This window comes from Oreochromis niloticus, linkage group LG14 (genome assembly GCF_001858045.2).
Source record: "Oreochromis niloticus isolate F11D_XX linkage group LG14, O_niloticus_UMD_NMBU, whole genome shotgun sequence".
NCBI lineage: Eukaryota > Metazoa > Chordata > Actinopteri > Cichliformes > Cichlidae > Oreochromis > Oreochromis niloticus.
The window spans coordinates 16432430-16453969 of record NC_031979.2 but is presented as its reverse complement, the minus strand read 5'-3'; the positions used below and the strand labels follow the sequence as shown (position 1 = coordinate 16453969).

The following is a 21540-nucleotide window of genomic DNA, read 5'->3' as shown; positions in this document are numbered from 1 at the left end:
TGTAGACATTTCATTGTGAGGTTATAACCACAAAACCTCTTGGGGCAAATATACCCAGCTTTAACAGCCAGCACGGAGCACTTTGGGGCCATGTGATTGCAAAACAAGCTCAGGAATACTCCCATATAAAAAATGTGAAGCGTGGTTGAAATGTGCATTTAAAACATGGATTTGTTGTGGATACCCGTTTTGGGCTCTCTGATGTTGGTGGAAATCTCGTGGACTCTACCCATTGACAAAGATCAGCAGAGGCTTGAGAATGTGGAGCTGGCTGAGGTTTGTGAATGGAAGAAAGGCTTACGAACTTTGTGTAAAAACCATATGAATTAGAATTGTTGTTTCAGTTAGAAATGTTGGAGATAATGTTTGTAGAACCTTTATGTAAAACTGTGTAGACTGCAATGGCTTCAATTAAAATTGTAGAATTATGAGTGTATTTCGTTTATTTAAACTAGTAGTGAAGCGCTACAGTTCAGTGTGTGTGTTTTCTTGCTATTAAACATATGATACATGCACTGAATTTTAATTTGAAGCGTCCTGCATTTTTTTTTTACTTCACTTGTTTTGAAGTTTATGTGTAAGCATCTGACAAAAAACTGAACTGAACTAACATCTGTGCTGATACAGTTTCTTTTCCTTTTTAAACTCGCTTGCTTTCTCGTTTTAGCTGTTACAATAATAAGCAGGAGGGAATCTTCCTTATCTTTGCTAGACTGACATATTCAACATATTTTATTAGGTGTTTAAGGAAGAGAAATAATTAAATATGTTTTATATTACATGTAAAAAATTATTAATAAAAACCAGCTTTACATTTTACACACCTCGTCCTAAGCGTCCAGATCTAAACTCTAAATCTCAACAGGATTACCTCAAGAGGTTTTACAGTCTGAATCTGGGAGACCACAGACCTCCAATAAGAAGTGTGAGGTCTGCATCCACCATGGAGGCGAAGATCCGAGAAATGCAAAACTTCTTTGGTCTGAAGGAAACAGGAAATATGGATACTCACACCCTGAATGTGATGAAGGAAGCAAGGTGTGGAGTTCCAGATGTGGACAACTTCGGCTTTTACCCTAATAGGCCTAAATGGAAGAACCACATCATCACATACACGTGAGATTGCATTTTCCATGTTTCCCAGATTTCACAGTAATTTACCGTTATTTGTGAATATAGTCAAATGGCATAAAAGATTAAAAACTACAATCTTACAATATTGTACTATTATTTTAAGTTAAGTTTATTAGTTACTTGACTTCCACATTTCGTTTGTTCCAGCATGTATAGAAAGGGAGTTTCTGAATAGTTCTGTACTGCAAAGACTCATTGAAACATGAAATTTTCTTATTGGTTATTTCATTTTGCTGGGTTTAGACTTCCTTGCTGTGGATGTATGATGTGGTTTACAGCATAATTCCAGCAATTGTCTGGTGTAATAAGAGGTAATAGAATAGAATAGAATGCCTTTATTGTCACTATACAGTTGTACAATGAGATACAGAGCATCTCCTACTCAGTGTAAACATGCTGGGGGGAGGGGTACAGTAAAATTGATATGTATGTAATAAGAATGAATAAGAATGTGAATTCTGGATATGAAGGTTTGAATATGCAGATCGAAGGCCCCGAATAGCACGAGGAATCTTCTTTTTATAGATATAAATCTAAAGCAAATAAACTGTTGATGGCAATAGCATGAAATATAGTAGGAACGCTAAATAATGCTATAATGGCAACGATTAACAATATTATACTGTAGAGTTTATATTCCACTTTTGCAATTAGAAAATAATCTTGTAAAGTGCTTAAAATTTCTTTTGACCACCAGAGGATATGCTAGTATTTGTAGCAACATATGTGGAAACATGTTGTTTCTGATGCCTCATGTTTTTCTCAATTGCTGGCATGCAGGATTGCCAGATACACTCCAGACATGAAGAAAGAGGATGTGGAAAAGTCTGTTCGTTCAGCCTTGAAGATGTGGAGCGATGCAACCCCGCTGAAGTTCATCAAAATCAACCATCGAAAAGCTGATATTGTCTTCTCTTTTTCTCGCAGAAGTAACTCTGAAAACATGTCTAAGGACTTTTAATCATGACTTTTAATTATGATGAATAAAAATCAGATCCTGTGTTTTCCTGTAGCTCATGGAGATTTCTTTCCCTTCGATGGACCTGGGGGCGTGTTGGCTCATGCCTTCATGCCAGGAATGGGGATGGGTGGAGATGTGCACTTTGATGAGGATGAAACATGGACGGCAGGGACTCAAGGTTTGTCAGTCAAAACACGAATGCAGTTTGAAAGCCCAAAGATGACACTAGGTAAAAATGTGGAATTAAAGACATATTCTGAGCCAGACAGAAGCATTCCAGCAGTTTGTAATGAAATAATAACAACTACTTGCAACTGTGTTTCAGGTTACAACCTGTTGAGTGTTGCAGCTCATGAACTTGGCCACTCACTTGGTTTGACTCACTCGAGAGACCCCTCTGCTATCATGTACCCCAATTACAGACATCAGAGCAATGCCAAGTACTCTCTCTCTAACGATGATGTGATGGGGATCCAAGCTCTGTATGGTAAAGAACAAAACATAAAACATTCGAAGTATTGAATTTATAAATCATTAAACACTGAAATAAAATTCTCAGAGCGTGTTATATATTATATGCAATGTTTTCTATGTGACTATTTCACAGGTAGGCCCAGCAAAAAGATGGAAACCCAGGTGGCTTCAAAAAAATGTGACCCAACGTTTCCCCAACATTTTGATGCAGTAACACTGATTGAAAATGAGATTTGTTTCTTTAAAAACAGGTACAATGTATTGCCACTTAAAGGTGGAAAACACCTTAAATAACCTCTCAATAGCAACTCACTTCTTGTTTCATTGCAGACACATGTGGATGAGAACAACAAGGACAACTTATTGGAATCGTTTAACACAAGGCCACATAACCACGTATTTACCGAGCATCAGTTCTCAGATTGATGCCGCTTATGACATCCCAGCCAAAGGCGTGGCGTACATATTCACCGGTAGAGTAATGGGCAGCCTGCAAAGCATCACTTAGACCTTGTCAGCATGACAAGGCTCGATTTCCAGTAGCAGAACACGCAAATTATAGCCTTGTGCAACATAAGTGTTGCAGTTCATGCAAGAGGCTCATTGAGTTTGGCAGGGCTTGTGGTACGTTGCTGTTTTTCCATAGTGTCCCCAAATCCAGTGACATGGCTGTGTTTTTCCAGGTCATAAGTACTGGGTGGTTGAACAGCTTAAGACGAAAAGTCGCGCTGGCTCCATTTACGAGTACGGCTTCTCTTCCAGAGTCAGGCGGGTTGATGCTGCTGTGCATGTCAGCGAATACGGGAAAACAATGTTCTTCGTAGGAGAGTTTTATTACAGGTAACTTTTTAAAGTGCCGCTTTACAGTTAGAATTGTTCTTTGTTCTGATTTATATTTTAACATGATGAAAGTCACAGGACAACCTGACCTGTATATGATAGCTGGAGCTAAACTGACCCTAACATCATTGTTATTTCTGCCATTAATCGATAAGTTGTTTAGTCTGTAAATATCACACACTAGCTTAAATCACTAAGCTTCTGTCTAGTCTGAATTGAACTACATTCAGTTTATTAAAATATAAGCAAAAAGAAGCAACAAATATAATCAGCATATAATAATCAATGGTTACTTCTGGCATTAAGTAAATTATGTTTTTGCTTTAGATGTCATTGACATTGCCGCACTAAAAAATGTACTAATGTTTTTTTATATATTTCAACTTTATATATTTGAATTATCAGGTATGATGAGCACAATAGGAGAATGGACCCTGGCTTCCCCAGACTCATCCGGAACGATTGGTCTGGAATCCCCAGAAGAGTTGATGCTGCATTTAAGTTACAAGGTAAAAAAAAAAAAAAGGAAAAAAAGACTCAGGAAAATGTGGACCTTAACAGCCAGCTGCAAATAGAGTACAACTGAAATAGAAGTTGTAATTTCTTTTTCTTTTTTTAAACCAAGTTTAGGTTTAGGTAGTAGACGGGTGGAGTTTACCACACCAAACACACTTTGATACTAAAACACCATCTAGTTTCAGGAACGATATAAATTTCACAAGTAGAAATAGAATAGTATTCAGAGGCAAACGTGGCTGTCCACATGCCAGACCATATATGTGAAACATTTTAGATTTCAGATTTAAAAGGTTAAACTCCAACCATCCAACCATTTTCTTAATCATTTACCCAGCTCACATCCAATCACACTCACACTTAAAGGATTTACAGGAGCCATGTCTCACACTCTGTTTTACTTATTGTTTCATTCTCACTTGCCATTAAGGTGGATTTTGGCACCAAAGCTCTGTATGCTTTAGAGGGGGGGAAATCATAGTGTGGGCTGAGATACATCCACTCACTGTTTTTGTATGATTTTCTTTTCACAGGTAGCATCTTTCTCCTCTCTGGAACAAAATCCTACCAGTATGACTTCAGACAAAAGCAAGTGGTGAATGTAATTCCAGGAAAGTCTTGGCTGGGATGCTGAACTGAAACAGAAGTGAGAAAGACAGCGAGAATTCCTCAGTTATCAAATTACAAAAAACCCTCTGAATATGTTAAGCTAAGATAACCATGTAGCGGTATAGTAGTTGTGCTACATTTTTTAAGCATATGTGTACTTGCATGTAAATTATACTAACTGTATCTCTGATTATACTAATCCTGTGTCTCATTCGTTTCTTATGTACATTTGTAGTAATACTTCTTAATCTGTGCATGAATATACTAAGTACTTATATTGTGAGAGTCAAATGTAAGGTGTACATTTTTTTAGTACTCCACACTTATTGAAGAACATGTACTCAAATCTTCTTTTAAAATGTACATCCAGTTAAATTACGCCTTCAGGAGCTTACCAGTGAACTCAGTAGGATGTTTGTTATTAAACTCACCTCAATAAAAAAGAATTTTTGTGAAGTGCCCCACGACTATCTTTGCAATGCTGGAATCTTACATATTCTTATAGCAAAAACAATATGCAAATAACCCAAAAAGTGCAGGGGAAAGGCTTTAGTTCAAAATTGCTCTTAAGATTTTTTGCAAATGACAGCCTCTCAATGCACATTAGTGACACTCACACTACATTAAACATTATTGTACTTAATTAAAACACAAAAATATTCATTGAATGTTCAATATTAAAACACAAAAATGTTGGCAAATGCATTATTTTTTGTTAATAGGGTGGTTTACGCTTTAATTTGATGGTTCTGAAAACATAAGCCTCATTTAATTGGATGTTCCCGCCTGCAGCAGCTTTAGCACACTGCACCTATACCCCCCTCCCAAAAAATAGGCAAAAAAACATGATCTAAACAACCTTTTTTAGCAGGAAGGTAAAATGGATCATAACAGCTCCTCCTCCTGTGTTATCAGAGGGGCCGCTCGACTCCTCTTTTTTCTCCACTGTGGTAGCTTTTCTTTTTTACTGTGCGTTCTTATTGAGGTTTTATCAAAACAGTTTGCACCTCAGACTGTCGTGGCTCCCCTTTTAAGAGGATAATGGATAGCAGGCAGAAAAGAAGATGTCTCTGTTTTTGAATAGTACTGCTGGGCTGTTTATCCCTGTCTCATGAAGTGTTTACCATAGTGCCTGAAGATTATCCTTGAAGGCAAAAACATTAGCAAAGCAATGTGACGTAAAAATGGGTTTTATAAATTTATTATAAAATAAATCTGTCATGATCAGTCTGGCCAGACTCAAACGGAGGACTCAGGAAGGCAGGTTCAGTGAGTTTATTTACAGTGTTGGTGCAGATAGAGCTATATGGTCTTTTTGAAGTGCCAATATTTACAAAATCCAATAGAAGGAAGGTTCTGTGAATCCAGGTCCCCGATCCTCTGAGTCTCCCCAAAAGAATCTCCTAACTCCACCGAGTATCAAACACTGTCTCTGAACTCCGCTGGGACAAACAAACAGGAGTTGCCCAAACTTAAAATGTCCCCACTGAATTTCAAACAGGTAAACAATGTTACAGCAAACATGCAATCCTCTTCAAGGGCGGATGTTAGGAATTCATTTGGGAATGTATCTGTGTTGTGGTGTTAGTGGGTTATAAGGGTGTTGATGCCAAATGATCCCCTGGTTTATGGGATTATCTTTGTTGACGCATACCCTTTAATAGGACCTGGAGGCTCACACAACTTCCGTCAACAGGGTCACAGAGAGGACGCTAAGTTTCAGAATATGTGATACATATAGTATTGTGCAAAAGTCTCGAGTCCCCACTCATTTCTTTATATTTTGCTAGGGTAAATAGGAAACTGGTACAGTGATTGATTAAAACATACATATTTCACATATTTTATTCTTAACAAAAAGAAAAAAAAGCACAATTTCATTGTACATGTACAATGAGAATAAAGGGCTATTCTATTAATTCTATTCTATAAGGCAAAAACAGGATGTACAATTCTACAGTTTCTACAATTTCTCCGCCCTCTTCAGGTATGACAACATGCAACTAGCAGGACTGATATGAGTTGCATATATCAACATGCAGTGACACAGCAAAACATTGGGAAACGATTTAAGCTGCTGTGTTTTTGCTCGATCGTGTCTGAACTGTTATGTTGTGAAACGCTCACATGCTTTGCTCAGATACTGCAATTTCGGAAATAAGACCACATAGTTTGTAAGGCCACATAAGACGAGCTCCAATAAAGGAAGGAGCCTGAGTCACCGTTTTGAACATGGATATGGATAAATTAAGGATTTTATAGTTTAGTGTTTCATGTGTTATGGTTGAGCCACAGAGCAAGAACAGGCCTAAGAGGTGATCCAGTACAAATGACACAGCTCACAAGAGTAGGAGACTTTCAAATGGTTAGTTACCAAAAATTCTCCTCTGAGTTTTAGTTTTACTGCCAAAAGTCAAAATATCTGTTACTAAAATTTCTGACACTCCAGTGCAATGGAAGTGTGTACCGTCGGTTTCATTGATGCACAACAGCAAATTCCCACTCTCAGTTTGTCCTCTGATAGTTGTGAAAAAGTTGTATTTGAACTATTCAATTTACAGTACCATCTATGAATTATGCAGACGCACCATAAGGGAAATTTCATTCACTTCCACTGAATCGGGGACGTCTAAGAAAAATTTACTCAGAGGGAAAAAAATATATCTATATTTCCCTTTGGTTATACCCTTGGTGTACGTACCCTTTAATTTGTAGAAAATATTTGGTTGTCTTAAAGAGAAAAACTATTTTCTTAAAAAAGATTATAACTGCTTTAAAACAGATTTAAGGGAATGCTGACCATTTTATTGCAATTACGTACTGATAAAAAACAGGCGGTAATGCTGGTGTAATTTGGACAGGAAATGCTGATCATGTTAGATGTTCTCATTTCCAACAGTCAGGAATATTTAAACATGCAAGATGTCCTTGTAATTGGTGATTCATTTTCAGCACATAAAAACAATCACGCAAACATCAAATAAGTCTCGACCACACAAGCCATAATAAAGAATGGGTAAAGACATTATCTCAAAACTCAGCAGAGAGAAATAGTGTTTGTGCACATCTCAATCTAAAACAGCTGCTGGGGCGGAATTTTGTACGGAGTTCAAATACGGTAGTCATCTCTAAACACAGTACCTTAACATAGAAGGTCATGCCATTCAAATTACTATAAATCTGAGTTACAGCAAGATGTTTCCTTGTCAGACATGAGGAGTACCCTTGTTACAGCCTTCTTGGTAATCTATGTCAAAAAGCACTCACCTCTGATTTTTTAGTCACAATAAGCTGCTGCCAAAAAAAATCCACTAATAATAATAATAATAATAATAATGGATTGGATTTATATGGCGCTTTTCAAGGCACCCAAAGCGCTTTACAATGCCATTATTCATTCACGCTCACATTCATACACTACTTATATTTCATAGTGGTAAAGTTTTTTCTCACCTACTTCCTTGACATGCTGGGGGAAAAAAGGAGCAGGATATATTTTGAAAAGGTACTACAACCATCCCCACACCTGACAACTATTCTGTTGTGGAGGTAAGCATTACGACACAGAGCTCTCAGTTCACACTCCTTCTTTATTTGTCTCCAACATCAACTGGACATATCGCGCCACAAAACAGAAGAACACACTTCCTCAACACTGGGTGTGAGTGGAGCCCTCTAGTGGTCCACCACACATGCCCCCCCCGAACACCCAGCAGAACTAGTCCAGGACCCGGGGCCTAAGCAAACGGCCGGAACGGCTGAACCGGGGGGTGGGGAACTGACAGAGGGCAACCCAGCCCGGAAGCGAGGCTGGCACTGGCGGTCAGAAAAAGCTGCAGACGACTTGGACTCCGGTGATTGTGGATCACTCCTGGGGGAAAAAACAGAATCCAGCAGCCCGGTGGCAGGTGGGCGGCCGCGACGAGGGGCCTGGGCCGGGACCACCTGATCCTCTTGCATAACATGTGCAGGCTTAAGTCTGTCAACAGAGACAACCTCCTGCCGACCGCCAAAGTCCAAAATGAAATGTTTGTTGCCTGGTTTAAGAACCCTGTACGGCCCGTCATATGGGGGACGCAGCGGAGTCCTATGGGCATCGTGCCTGACGAAAACGAAACGAGCAGAGTCCAACGAACTCGGAACAAAAGTGTCAGGCAGGCAGTGGTGCACGGGACCAGGAACAGGAAACGAGCCTTTCGGGGGGCGAAAAGGCAACAAAGAGGGATCAAAACATGGGGAGGGCTCTCAGGCAAGAATTCCCCGGGGACCCGGAGGGGCTGGCCGAGGACCAGTTCAGCCGGGGAAACCCCGAGGTCTTCTTTAACCGCGCTACGCAATCCCAGCAAAACCCACGGAAGACGGTCGACCCAGTCGCCACCTGTTAAGGAAGCCCGGAGCGCGGCCTTAAGAGACCGGTGAAACCTTTCGCACATCCCGTTAGCTTGCGGGTGGTATGCTGTGGTGCGGTGGACCTTGACCCCCAAGCCGTCAGCCATAGCAGACCAAAGCTCAGAAACAAACTGTGGGCCCCTGTCCGAGGTAATGTCAGCAGGGGGACCGAAACGGGAAACCCACGTCGACAAAAACGCTCTGGCCACCGTCGCCGCTGTCGTGGACGCCAGTGGCACCACCTCCGGCCACCTGGTTGTGCGGTCCACCACAGTCAAAAGGTGCGTGAAACCCTGTGACTGCGGCAAGGGACCAACCAGGTCCACATGAACGTGATCGAAACGCCGACCGGGGATACGGAAAGGTTCGAGGGTGCCTGCGTGTGCCGGTGGATTTTTGAGCGTTGGCATGGGACACAAACCGCCGCCCATTCTTTCACCGTCTTGCGAAGGCCCGGCCAAACGAACCTGGCGCTGACCAGCTTGACCGAGGCCCGGACGCCGGGATGAGAGAGGGCATGCACCGAGTCAAAAACACGACGACGCCACGAAAGGGGAACCACCGGGCGGGGCGGCCGGTAGAAACGTCGCAAAGAAGGCGCGGACCGCCGTCCCACACCGGGGTGTCCTCCAGCACGAGGCCCGTTTCATTGACTGAAGCGCCAGGATGTCCGGGTCAGCATGCTGCTCGGCGGCCATGGCAGCGTAGTCGACGCCGACATACACTGGAGAAACCAACACACGTGACAGACAGTCAGCGACGTGATTGGACTTACCAGCCACGTGCTGAATGTCTGTGGTAAACTCCGAAATGGCCGCCAACTGGCGCTGCTGGCGTGCGCTCCATGGGTCAGAGACCTTGGACATCGCAAACGTCAAAGGTTTGTGGTCAACGTACGCAGTAAAGTTGCGACCCTCGAGGAAAAAACGAAAATGCCGTGTCGCGAGGTGCAGGGCTAGCAACTCCCTGTCAAAAACACTGTACTTGCGTTCGGCATCCCGGAGCGTACGACTGAAAAAGGCGAGCGGTTGCCAGAGACCTGAAACCCGCTGTTCCAACACCCCACCCACTGCCACGTCGGACGCGTCGGTGGTCAACGCGATCTCCGCCGACGGGAGCGGGTGTGCCAGCAGGGCGGCGTCAGCCAGCGCAGACTTGGCTGCGGAAAACGCATGGATGCGTTCCGGCAGCCAGTCAACCGGATCTTTGGCTGTTTTACCTTTTAAGGCAGCATAGAGTGGCTGCAGCAGGTGGGCAGCTCTGGGGAGAAAGCGGTTGTAAAAATTTATCATCCCCAAGAACTCCTGCAACGCTTTAACCGACGTGGGGCGTGGAAAAGCTGAAACGGCCTGGACTCTGTCGGGCAACGGAACCACACCTTCAGCGGAAATGCGGTGCCCGAGGAAATCCAGAACAGGCAACCCAAACTGGCACTTGGAAGGGTTGATGATCAGGCCGTGCGCTGCCAAACGCTGGAAAACCTGGCGCAGATGGGACTCGTGCTGGCTCGCTGAGCAGCTGGCCACCAATATATCGTCCAGATAAACAAAAACGAACGGCAGCCCACGCAAAACTGAGTCCATCAGCCGCTGAAAGGTCTGGGCGGCACCTTTCAGGCCAAACGGCATGCGCAAAAACTCGAACAAGCCGAAGGGGGTAATGACAGCGGTCTTAGGGACGTCTTCGACGCGCACGGGAACCTGGTGATACCCCCGCACCAAGTCAATTTTAGAGAAAATCGACATTCCGGCGAGGTTGGCAGAAAAATCCTGAATGTGGGGGATGGGGTAACGGTCATTCTCCGTGGCATTATTTAAACGGCGGAAATCTCCGCACGGCCGCCACCGACCGTCTGATTTGGGCACCATGTGAAGCGGAGAGGCCCATGCACTGTTCGAACGCTGTACAATGCCAAGGCGCTCCATGGCTGCAAACTCTTCCCGAGCGACGGACAGTTTCGCGGGGTCGAGGCGGCGCGCGCGCGCGAACACCGGGGGCCCGACCGTGGGAATATAATGCTCAACCCCATGCTTCGTTACCGCGCCAGAGAAATCAGGGACAGACAGCGATGGAAACTCTGAAAGCAAACGCTGAAAAGCATCCCCGGAGGTCACTACATTAGCCCGAATTAGGGGTTCGGCGGCCCGTGTAAAACATGGCAGCGAAGAAAACGAAAGAGCATCAATTAAACATCTGTTAGCAACATCGACAAGCAGTCCGTGAGCGCACAGAAAATCAGCACCTAAAATAGGTACAGAGCTAGCGGCAACAACAAAGTTCCACTGGAAATCCCGGCCATGAAAACAAACAGTCACCAACCTTTCCCCAAACGTTTTGATGGGAGAGCCATTAGCTGCCATGAGCTGCGGCCCACAGTTCGCTGCTAGTCCGTCGGCAGCGGTAGGGGGAAGGAGGCTCTTCTGGGAGCCGGAGTCCACGAGAAAACGTCTCCCGGAGCGCGAGTCCTCTATGAAGAGCAGCCTCTCTGTATTGCCAGCGGTCGCGGCTGCTACGGCGCGCTGGCGGGTCCATTTCCCTGGGCCGAGAAAGCGCAAGGCGGCAGGCAGCGACGCGCTCTGTCGCCAAATCGCTGATGGTAGAAACAGATGTTCTTGCCGCCGTGCCGGCGTGTAGCAATCCCTGCCGTCAGCAAGGGGCGGATGCTCTGGGGGAGGCAGGTGGTGGCGTGGAAGGCGCCGCCGGCGAGTCCGTAGCCACGGCGTGAACGTTGAAAGTGCGGCTAGCCAGGAGAATGCGATCCGCTTCTTCAGCCAGGGAGCGATAATCCTTCGCAGGCAGAAGCGGGGAGTTTGCGAGGACGGCTCTCACGGCGGCCGGTAGCTGGCGGAGGAAGAGGTGGCGAAGAGGAATCCCCCGTCATCCGGCCCGAGCAACGACAGCATGTTCTCCATGAGCTCGAGCGCGGTACCGCCACCCAAGCCTGACAGGTTGAGGAGCTTTTCGGCTCGTTCAGCGTCGGAGAGGGCATAGCGCCGAAGAAGCAGCTCTTTAAGGGCGGCGTATTTCCCTTGGGCGGGTGGGTCCCGGAGGAGCGGCATCGCGCGGCGGGTGGCCAGCGGGTCGAGTGAGGCCACCACATGGTGATACTTCGTGTCGTCAGCCGAGATGCCGCGAAGGGCGAACTGAGCCTCCACGTGCACGAACCATGACGGGGGTCATGGAGCCAAAAGTCCGGCAGTTTCAGCGCCACAGCGAACGTAGCTGCAACAGGAGGCGGAGGTCCGGCGGCCGCCGATGCCTCCAAAGCGGAGTCTGCGTTATCTGCGGCCCGTTGCATGCTCGAGTCAGGGGTCACCAATGTGGAGGTAAGCATTACGACACAGAGCTCTCAGTTCACACTCCTTCTTTATTTGTCTCCAACATCAACTGGACATATCGCGCCACAAAACAGAAGAACACACTTCCTCAACACTGGGTGTGAGTGGAGCCCTCTAGTGGTCCACCACACTGTAACTATTTGCAGCGGCGTAGTAGTTTGAAATCGGCATATATTAAATGCCTCACATTTTACCTAAGACACTACATTTAAAAAAAAAAAAAAGCATAGAAGCCAGAAAGAAAGATTTTCACAGTTGGAAATCAGTCATTTTTCACATACAAAGCCAGGGAGGAAGTTGTCATACATGGAACTGATTAAATGATTTTACATTGTCCCCTCTTCCTGGAATCGATGCTGCTACGTCGATCCCTTTGTTACAACCAGTCTCCCTGGTTTTTGTAGAAAAGATTCAACTAAACTAGCTGATAAACGGGGCAACAAAATGTAGCAGGCCTAATGTTATTTAAAAAAAAAAAAAGATTAAAAGCAGAATATCATCACTCATACTGTGAAACATTTAAGAAGTGCAGTACAGTAGTAATAGATGAGTAAAAATTTAAATAAAATAATGGAAAAGGTGTTTTTTTTCGAAGTGTAACTTTCGGATTTTATTTTGACGAGCCGTAAATGTACACCGGATATCCGGTAAAGTGCTCATCTGTCTTTGGTTCCAATACCAGTCTTCCTGATCCACATATACCTTTACTATGCTACAGTAAAACTGTGAGAGATATTCGCATTTTTAACCCAACGTCAAATATGTTCACGAGTTGGACCACACTAGCGAAATATTTATTCTTTCAACTCTGGATTTGAACACGGAAACTGCTCCTAGCCAATGACTCCTAGCTAGTTGATGTTAGCATTTAGACGCTCTGACTGTAAACAAAGCGATGAGGACGGCCGAAGGTTCCGGTTGACACGGAAACTAATAGTGAGGAGCACGAAGTGAAATAAGTGTTTGCTGCAGACTCATTTGGGTAGGTTTTGCTTGTAGCTGGTCCTTACTGTACCTGGTATTATTGTGCAGAAGTCAGTGTTTGCCTTGCTTACAGTCTGCAGTGAGGCACGCCTGTAGACTGAAACACAGCTAGATATTTTCTCGTTGACGTTTCTTCGCAGATGCTCATACCTGCCCTCCATGGAATCCCTCAACACGTTTGAATCTGAGATGGAGGCTGATGGACAGGGGAACTACTCTCTGTTTCCTGCTCTGGACAGCATTGCAACTCTGTCTGGCACCACTGAAACTCTGGAGAGGTGATTCAAAATAATCAGATTTTATAATACATAATTTTAAAATGTTACTGTCTACTGTAACTTAATTTATTTTGGATGAAGAAATATTCTGCCAGTATTAACATAGATTATATAATTTCAAGTGTTTTGAATACTCAAGCAGAATAGAAACCCTCTATATACAAAACCAGTCCATTTACCACCATGTCAGTTAGGGTACAGCTAAGAGCAGAAAAATCCTCAGATCATTGACAACTTCAAGGAAAGAGAAAAGGTGTCTTAGTAAGGTCTTGTGGCATCATATACTGCCAGAACAGCTTCAGTGTCCCATTTTTCTAAAATATATTTCGTCATTCAGTGTTTTGATAATGCTTTGATAAGTTAAACTAGCTGACTCTCCATAGACCATAGTTGATGTGATTCACATAATAATAATAATCAGTGACCCCATGAGTCCTATGAGCGGAGACACCATCAGCATAGAAATGTATCATTATGGGAATTTGTTGAAATGCTTCTAAGAAGTCATCACTTCCCAGCACTGTAAGGTTAAAGGGCAATAGACTTTTCCTTTTGTCATTCCTCTGCATAAGCAATATGAACATGTATCCAGATAAAGTGGGTGTGCTTGCAGGAAATCATGCCAAAATTTTAAAGTACAAATAAATCAAGGGGATAACTTACACCAGAGGACACTGACGTTTTATTTCCTGTTTGCAGTGAACCACCCAGTGAAATAGCAGAGAAACCGAACCTGACGTGGCTCGATGCTGCGCAGGTATGGGCCATATATTTCTAACATTTCAGTAACATTCACAGCAGTGAGGGTCTTTTGCTTTTGGTGTTTTAGCAAGTTTTTTTTTCTTCTTTCTTTCTCTTACATAGATTGTTTTGGAGGAAGCGGGACGTCCCATGCACATAAAGGAAATTAAACAGAGAATCATCGACAGGGGACTTGTTCAATCCAAGTACAGTGTTCTCTTCAGTTTAACTGTCTAAGTTATTAGAGCATATCTGAAAGTCAAGTTTCATGAGTTTTGATGAGCTTTGGCTGGACAGCATCCGAACAAATTCATGAAAACCAAGAGTGTGCAGGAGTTGCTGTCTTTCAATGAGTACAAGGGAGGAGGGAGATATGGTTTTCTGTAATTCACTATGATCCTTTAGACTTTGCTCATCTCGTTGTTCTCTCCTTGGCAGTGCAAAATCAAGCTTGGAAGCTGTCATGTACCGCGAGGTAAGGGAAATGTTTGAGACTCAGCCTCACAGCAGCCTCTGCTGTTGAGTGCTGTAAATTACACCATCACCTGTTGAGTGGATTTGGTGCAAACACCATTTGCATTTCTGTTAGCATCCTTTGTTTTCCCATCCCACTTCTTTGACTTTTGTTTTGCATCATTTTTTTTAATGAGGCAGACATTTCTGGGCTGTAATCGGAACAGACAGTTCTCTGTGCTCTGATGTGCGGGCCTTTAAACTGTGATCTTATAATGATTGAATTCATCTAAATTGACCCCCAGATTGTGTGAATCAAACCCAGCCTTTCCTGCCCCGTGCATTTGGCCTCAGTCTCGCATTATGTTTCAGACACAAAAAGGCAGCAGGAGATTCAAGAGGATTGAAAACAGAAACGGAGTCTTTGCTCTGCTGGTGAGTCATCTGAGATACTAATGCCACTGTTATACCAAACCTAAATATATTATAAGGTGCTGCACATTTGCATTGCTTTGTATGCCCTGCTGTTGGTTATGGATAAATATGGAAGCCTTTCTTTTCACAAAAGAGCCAGACCCAGAAGTGTAGAGGGATACACAACACTGTTCTAAGTAATTGAAAAAAATCATATATACAGAATTAAAATTTCAGCATTTTTGCATTAAGCCTGTGTTTGAGTGAAATAAGTTGAGACAGGGAGTTCAGTTGTGTTTTAATTTCTTGTGCACCTTTTGTTTGGTTGAACTTTTGTTATTTGTCAAAAAGCACTTTTAGTGGAAGCTGCATCTGTGTTTTGGTTTTTTTTGTGTACATTTCATCATCCTGAGGAAAGCACAAGCATTAGGCTCAGGCACTCGTGCTACACATAAACAATCCTCTGTCTTTGTCTCCCCTCCATCTCTGTCTCCTTACAGACTGATGAGGAGCGGCAACAGGCCCTGCAGGCTTTCACTGCCCAGTCTTTCCTCAGCTCGCCTCAGCAGAATACCATTTCTGGTTCTGGGTCAGGAGTCTCAGCACCCACCTTCCCATCTCCCACTACCTCCTCTGAGCATAAGGCCAAGGGGAAGAGGGGTCCACGAAAGAACCAGAACGAAAAGTATAGGCTCAAGTACCTCCGGCTGCGCAAAGCTGCTCGTGCCATGATATTTGTAAGTAAATGATGTTTCCATAAAAATAAACAGTCTTACATCATGCATATAAACTCACCAGCCACTTTAGTAGGTACACCTGATTAGTTGCCTAATAACTCAGTGTATTTAGGCATGTAGAATGGTGCAAAAAAGTAAAATGTCCAATGAGCAGCATTTCTCAACATTAAAGTGCTTTGTTGAGCTCAGAGCAGAATGAGCAAACTGCTTCAAGCTGAAAGGAAGGCACTAACTCAGAAAAAAAAAGAAATCTGCATTCCTTGTTACAACCAAGGTATCCAGAAGAGCATTCCACTACTGTGAATAAGAAAAACAAACTGGCACTACAGTTTGGAAAAACATTGCCTGGTCTGATGAGTCTTGATGTCTTTCTATGGATGGTATGGTCAGAATTTCACATAAACAACATGAAATTATGGATCCATCCTGCCTTGTCTCAACAGTTCAGGCTTCTGGTGGTGTAAGGGGTGTGCGGTATGTGGGAGGAGGGCTGTTTTTTCTGGCACACTTTTGGGTGCTTGTGATCAGTGTATCCATCTTCTGATGGCTGCTTCCAGCAAGATGGCGTTTCATGTCAAAAAGCATAGATTGTCTCAAACTGGTTTCTTGAACATGATGGTCAACATGATGGTCAAGGTGACTGTGGAGGTCATCGTCTCATGACCTCCACAGTCACCTCAGTCCAACAGAGCACTAATGAGATGTGGTTGAACAGGAAATTCATGTCATGGATGACGTGAAATCTGCAGTTACTGTGTAATGGTGTCTTGTCAATATGAACCTAAGTCTCTAATGTTTCCTGTACCTTGTTGATTCTGTAATGGAGAATTAATGCTGCTCTGAAAGATAAAGGGGGTCCAAATTTATTAGGTACCCCAAAAGTGTCTGAGTGTAGACTAGGACATGAAAAGTATGTTATCCACCCTGACCACACCGAGGTGTAATTTTGTCCACAGGAGAATGCAGCTCTCTGCGATGAAGTTGCTCACATAGAAGAAAAGTTTCTGAGAGCAAAGGAGGAGCGGAGGTGAGTACAGGTGACTGCTGTGTGACATGCTGAATGATGTGCTTTTGCTCTAATGGCACATGGTATTCATTACATTTTTATTTTCAGGTTCTTACTAAAATCCTTGTTGCAATACCAGTCTCTGTCAGAGGGGGAGCTACTGCCCACACCCGGCTCAAGCTCTCATCCACCTTTGCCACCAGTGGGATTGTCCTCAGGTCCTTCCGGGGTTTCAGGTCTGTCCACTACTCACAGTGTGTCATCAACAGTGCCAACAGGCGAAGAAGGAGCACTTAAAAAACCCAAAAAGGAAAGGAAGGAGCGGGGCAGGGAGAATGGAAAGGAGGAACGTGAGTGTTATGATCAAACATTTATTAAGACATAAAATGACATCCTTGTGTTGCTGTATACAACTAAATTGTGCTGAAATTGGGCTTTTAGTTCCAAAGAAGATGTCCAAGAAGCGAAAACTCGCAGACGGCTCACGGAAGGTGGTGCAACCCATCCCTCTCGACTCTTCCGGCCGTCCTGTGTTTCCCATAGTACTGGGAGGTTTGACAGTCTACAGTCTGGGCGAGGTCAGTGTCTCAGTGACAGTAAACCTCTGAGCTGAGGTTTTAAAGTTCCTATCTTTAGCATAAAGTGAGCTTTAGAGGACACAACCAAGCCTCTCGAAATGCTTACACTAATGACTGAATCCTTCTTGTCTGCTCTCCAGATCATCACAGACAGAATGCTGTTTCATGACGAGTGTGCCATCTACCCAGTGGGCTTCTGCAGCACACGCATCTTTGCCAGCATGAAAAACCCAGAGCAGCAGTGCCTCTACACCTGCCAAATCAAGGACGGGGGAACAGGCCCACAGGTCAGTTCTCATCTCGCATGCAAGTTTTGATACATGTTTATATAAATTCTGTTTACTTTTAGGTGAACACACGACACTAAGATTAAGATATGTTACTTTAAACAATGATTTTTTTCAAACACCTTCCATCTCCAGTTTGAGATCGTGCCTGAAGAGGACCCTCAGAATGCGATCGTGGCCTCCTCCGCCCTGACGTGCCATGCCAATCTACTGAAGGCCATCGCGTCTGTGAGGTAGAGCAACTTCACTGCCTCATTCTGAATAAATGAACAAACATGACAAAGCTTTTGTCTTCCAGTTACTCAACCTGCTAGTACAACTTGAATTAGCTTTTGTCACCTTCAGTTAAAATAAATCCTTCTGCACATTCTTCTTAGTTCCAAGTCCGTGGTGTCGATTGTTCCATCAGGAGCAGACTTCTTTGGATTCTCTCATCCCACCATACAGAATCTCATCCAGAGCTGTCCTGGAGCTCGCAAGTGTAGCAAGTAAGTACATATCTGCTCCCTAACAACGGATTCTCAACTTGATATATTCAGCTTTTCTAGGTTTAACTCACTTGCATTCTGTTAGACATCTTAAAAAGGTCTTTATAGTATTTATGGGTTTTAAAAAAATTGTTTATTTAGCTACAGATGGATTCGTTTTGAGGTGTCTCGCCCTGGCGATGGCCAGGTCCCTCACAGCCTATCAGAGGATGACGCCTCAATCAACTTTGAAGCATTCCAGAGGCACCACAGCTTTGAGAACATCAAGACAGAGCATATCACAGGCATGTACTTTCCAAAATTTCACACTCAGAGGGTCCATTAAAGTGACAGATGGGTTTACTGTACAGTGAGTCACAGGTTGGTTGGGGGAGTTGTCATTGGTTGGGACACAAATCAAAAGTTGTGTCAACAGCTGCTGTCTGAACAAAGCGGATGACTCAGCTGTACTTTGCTCTGCTGGAGTGTGTTTGTTATTCATCACAGATGTTACACTTTGGATTTCAAAGCAGTTTTGTTTGTTTTGCCAGCGCTGACATGATGATTACTCAACGTGACAATGATGATGACTTCTTCTATCTCCATCTTCCCTCAGGACAGACACCACAGTCTCCTAGTTCATCTCATCAGCATCACCTGACCTCCCCCACCATGAAGGCTTCGACCTCATATTTCAGCTCCTGATGCTCTGTGCCGGAGCGCCTCTGAAATCAAGGCCATACCTGAGCCTAGTTGTTGTAAATATTCCTTGTAAATTACAAGATGGAGCATATTTTTTTTCCCCCACCAGGGGGCCTTGGCTTTCTTTCCAATGTGGCTTTTTGTGCCTTAGGCTCTGTTTAAACTTCAATAAAAGTGGGTGTTTTCATTTTGATTCAATTGATTGATTATGTTTTGCCAAATAAAAAAGTAACATTTTATGATAAGGCACACTACAACATGAGGCGCAATTCCCCAGTAATTAAATAGAATTTTGACGTATTTTATTTGATCTTACAATGTCATTACATTTACAACGTTAAAGTGTAAAGTTAGGTACCCTAGAATAAGGTGGGAACAAGTCAGGTTTTTACATAAGTAAATTTAATTAATTTTAGTGTGTAATTTCTGGGGAGTTTTGCAATTATTCACCGTCTTACATTGTAAACACACTGTACTTTTTGTGGTGCAGGTCATATCATGGACCTAAATTCCAGATATTTTGGAGGAAATGACACAGACTTCTCTTTCCTTTTCAAAGTTATGTTTGAAATGTCATTGTGAAGGGAAAAAATGAGACTTGGCTCCATCATTACAAGGTTTCATAGAACTGCGAATTTTGAAGGCATTTATTTTTTCTTGTAAGTTGGTAAGAGAGAACACTTCGTTATACCATTTCTATTGGTAAAATAAAAGGACAGATAAATACAGCATACACATCAGCATAATGATTATTAAAAAAAGATGTTTTTTAAAAGGGCAAGATAAATCCATTAGTCCATAATGTAGCCTGCATCCTTAAAAATACAAAATATTTACACGAGATGGAGACTTTTTTTGTAAAATTACCATGAAATTGCACACTACTGAAAATTACTTAGAATATAATTATTTTTTTGTTTCCTCTAAAAACCTGACTTCTTTTTTACAGAACTCCCCTTTATACCTTTATAGTGTGCCTACCTTTATCTATGTGTTATTTTATGACATGTATTTATAGGTAAATATACTTTGTTGTAATAGAAAAATAAATTGAAATTTCTTTTTAATACAGTGGAATTATACCTTTAATCACAAGTGTTGCCAAAAAAAAAGAACTGACTATGTGCTGTATAGAGAAATGTGTCCTGGTGACATATAATAAAATATTAAAGCAACAAGTAAATGAGCATTAAAGTGAAAGGTTCACATTATTAGAGAAAATCAAGAAAACCTTTGAACTTGGTGCGCTTCAATGTGATCATCAGTGCTTTCAGGACTGACAGGTGTACCATAATAATGTGAAATCCATGCAGACTTTGGCCACATTGAATGAACTTTTTTATATATTGTCTGTGGTTATCACTAAAACCTGTCACCTTTATAGTCTGTTCTATCAGCCGCAATACAAATGTATAAAATAGAATTGGCAGCAAATCACGACTAAGTATTTATTGATTTTGTTTACTGCTAATTGAATGCATGCAACTACCTGCATCCAATTTTGCTGCTGTAATTGCTTCATTCAGCTGTATAAGTAAATGTACAGCTAAACGGGCTACAGTGTGTAATGTATTCCTTGAGCAGAAAATCTTTTAATCTTCTAAAGCAAATGTGGCTCTTACAGCAGGTTTTAAACCTAAACTCTAAACATATCCACCTCTAGTGTGCAACACAAGTTACCATGGTGATCAAGCCATAATATGAGAGCCTGTTTTGTGACATTGAAAAATCTGACTTGCAGCTCAGGTCAGGTTAACCTTCATTCAAAGTACACCCCTTTGCTTTCTACTGTATGCGTATAGCTGTGCTTTATTTTGAAGCCTGAGCTCCAGCTGATGTTTCAGTTTTATTGCTATAACCTTACTTAATAATTGCAAGTTGCTCAGAAAACCATGTGAAAATAGTTGCTATGCTTTTCCATGTTTGAACGCAACTCTCTTAGTTGTCATTTATTTGTGCAGATTTTGAGTCAAAATGACTTGTGTTGTAAATTTCAATTTACAGTGTGTTAAAATAAACATTTGCCACAGGGGTTCTGCGATGCACGCATACTTTATTTTCTTCATGGGGACATCTGAATTGGACTCCAAGCTAGCCAAAACAAATCTATTACATAGCAGCGTTAGTCTAATGGCATTACTTTACATTCCAGTGGGATGGGACACTTAATGATGAGACACTTAAGTGAACAAATGAATGTGACTATCTGGCTGTGACAGTGGTAAAAAGGAAGTTAAATGCAGTCAAGGTACATATATTATCCAGATACCACTAACTGAGACTATTGCTTAAGGATTCAGGGTCCACCCTGTGACATTTATTTATTACTAGCACAAATGCACAGAGATTTCCAGCCTCTGGAGTGTTTTAGAATGTGTTTCTCATTCAAACTGCTAAACTTGCAATTAGTGGAAATGCTAACTCACACCTATATCGCTGCCAGTCTTACCTCAAAGACCTTTTAAGAGCCTGTGACAGAGGCTGCTTGGTCATACTGAATACTTAAGTGGTAGCAGTTTCTTTGGGGAAAGGTCCGAGGATGTGCATCATAAACCTCAAATTTGGGAGACAGAGTCAGTCTATAGGCTACATTCTGCTCATCTCGGGGATGGATCGTGAAAAAGAAAAATAC

The 21540-nt window shown here is 42.8% G+C and overlaps 2 protein-coding genes across 4 annotated transcripts; both read left to right on the top strand.

The window, feature by feature from the left end:
• Positions 1–137: 137 nt before the first annotated feature.
• Positions 138–4980, top strand: mmp20a (matrix metallopeptidase 20a (enamelysin)). Of its 2 annotated transcripts, none has more exons than XM_005474617.4 (10): positions 138–276; positions 866–1116; positions 1915–2063; positions 2148–2273; positions 2421–2582; positions 2703–2820; positions 2900–3042; positions 3253–3409; positions 3815–3918; positions 4459–4980. In XM_005474617.4, exons 1-10 carry the CDS (start codon positions 166–168, stop codon positions 4557–4559), a joined length of 1422 nt encoding a protein of 473 aa, XP_005474674.1. In that variant the 5' UTR covers positions 138–165; the 3' UTR covers positions 4560–4980. The 2 variants fall into 2 exon arrangements, with proteins under 2 accessions (XP_005474674.1, XP_013124833.2); XM_013269379.3 differs by having other exon boundaries at positions 2148–2324.
• A 7917-nt stretch (positions 4981–12897) lies between these two features.
• Positions 12898–20940, top strand: tbrg1 (transforming growth factor beta regulator 1). Of its 2 annotated transcripts, XM_003441672.4 has the most exons (15): positions 12898–13243; positions 13386–13523; positions 14223–14280; positions 14388–14470; positions 14703–14739; positions 15090–15152; positions 15632–15868; positions 16825–16895; positions 16983–17224; positions 17316–17452; positions 17593–17739; positions 17875–17972; positions 18117–18227; positions 18369–18511; positions 18823–20940. In XM_003441672.4, the coding sequence occupies exons 2-15, from the start codon at positions 13405–13407 to the stop codon at positions 18909–18911; spliced, it is 1635 nt and encodes a 544-aa protein (XP_003441720.2). In that variant the 5' UTR covers positions 12898–13243; positions 13386–13404; the 3' UTR covers positions 18912–20940. The 2 variants fall into 2 exon arrangements, with proteins under 2 accessions (XP_003441720.2, XP_025754105.1); XM_025898320.1 differs by lacking the exon at positions 15090–15152.
• The last annotated feature ends 600 nt before the right edge of the window (positions 20941–21540 follow it).

What these genes read in the sequence shown, in the direction of transcription:
- tbrg1 (XM_003441672.4), top strand. Translation starts at nt 13,405, where the DNA reads ATGGAATCCCTCAACACGTTTGAATCTGAGATGGAGGCTGATGGACAG. An exon ending in AAGCTGTCATGTACCGCGAG is followed by an intron (nt 14,740 to 15,089) that starts GTAAGGGAAATG and finishes ATTATGTTTCAG; the next exon opens with ACACAAAAAGGCAGCAGGAG. An exon ending in ACGGAGTCTTTGCTCTGCTG is followed by an intron (nt 15,153 to 15,631) that starts GTGAGTCATCTG and finishes GTCTCCTTACAG; the next exon opens with ACTGATGAGGAGCGGCAACA.
- mmp20a (XM_013269379.3), top strand. Translation starts at nt 166, where the DNA reads ATGGATTTGTTGTGGATACCCGTTTTGGGCTCTCTGATGTTGGTGGAA. An exon ending in GGGGATCCAAGCTCTGTATG is followed by an intron (nt 2,583 to 2,702) that starts GTAAAGAACAAA and finishes ACTATTTCACAG; the next exon opens with GTAGGCCCAGCAAAAAGATG. An exon ending in GTAGGAGAGTTTTATTACAG is followed by an intron (nt 3,410 to 3,814) that starts GTAACTTTTTAA and finishes TTGAATTATCAG; the next exon opens with GTATGATGAGCACAATAGGA.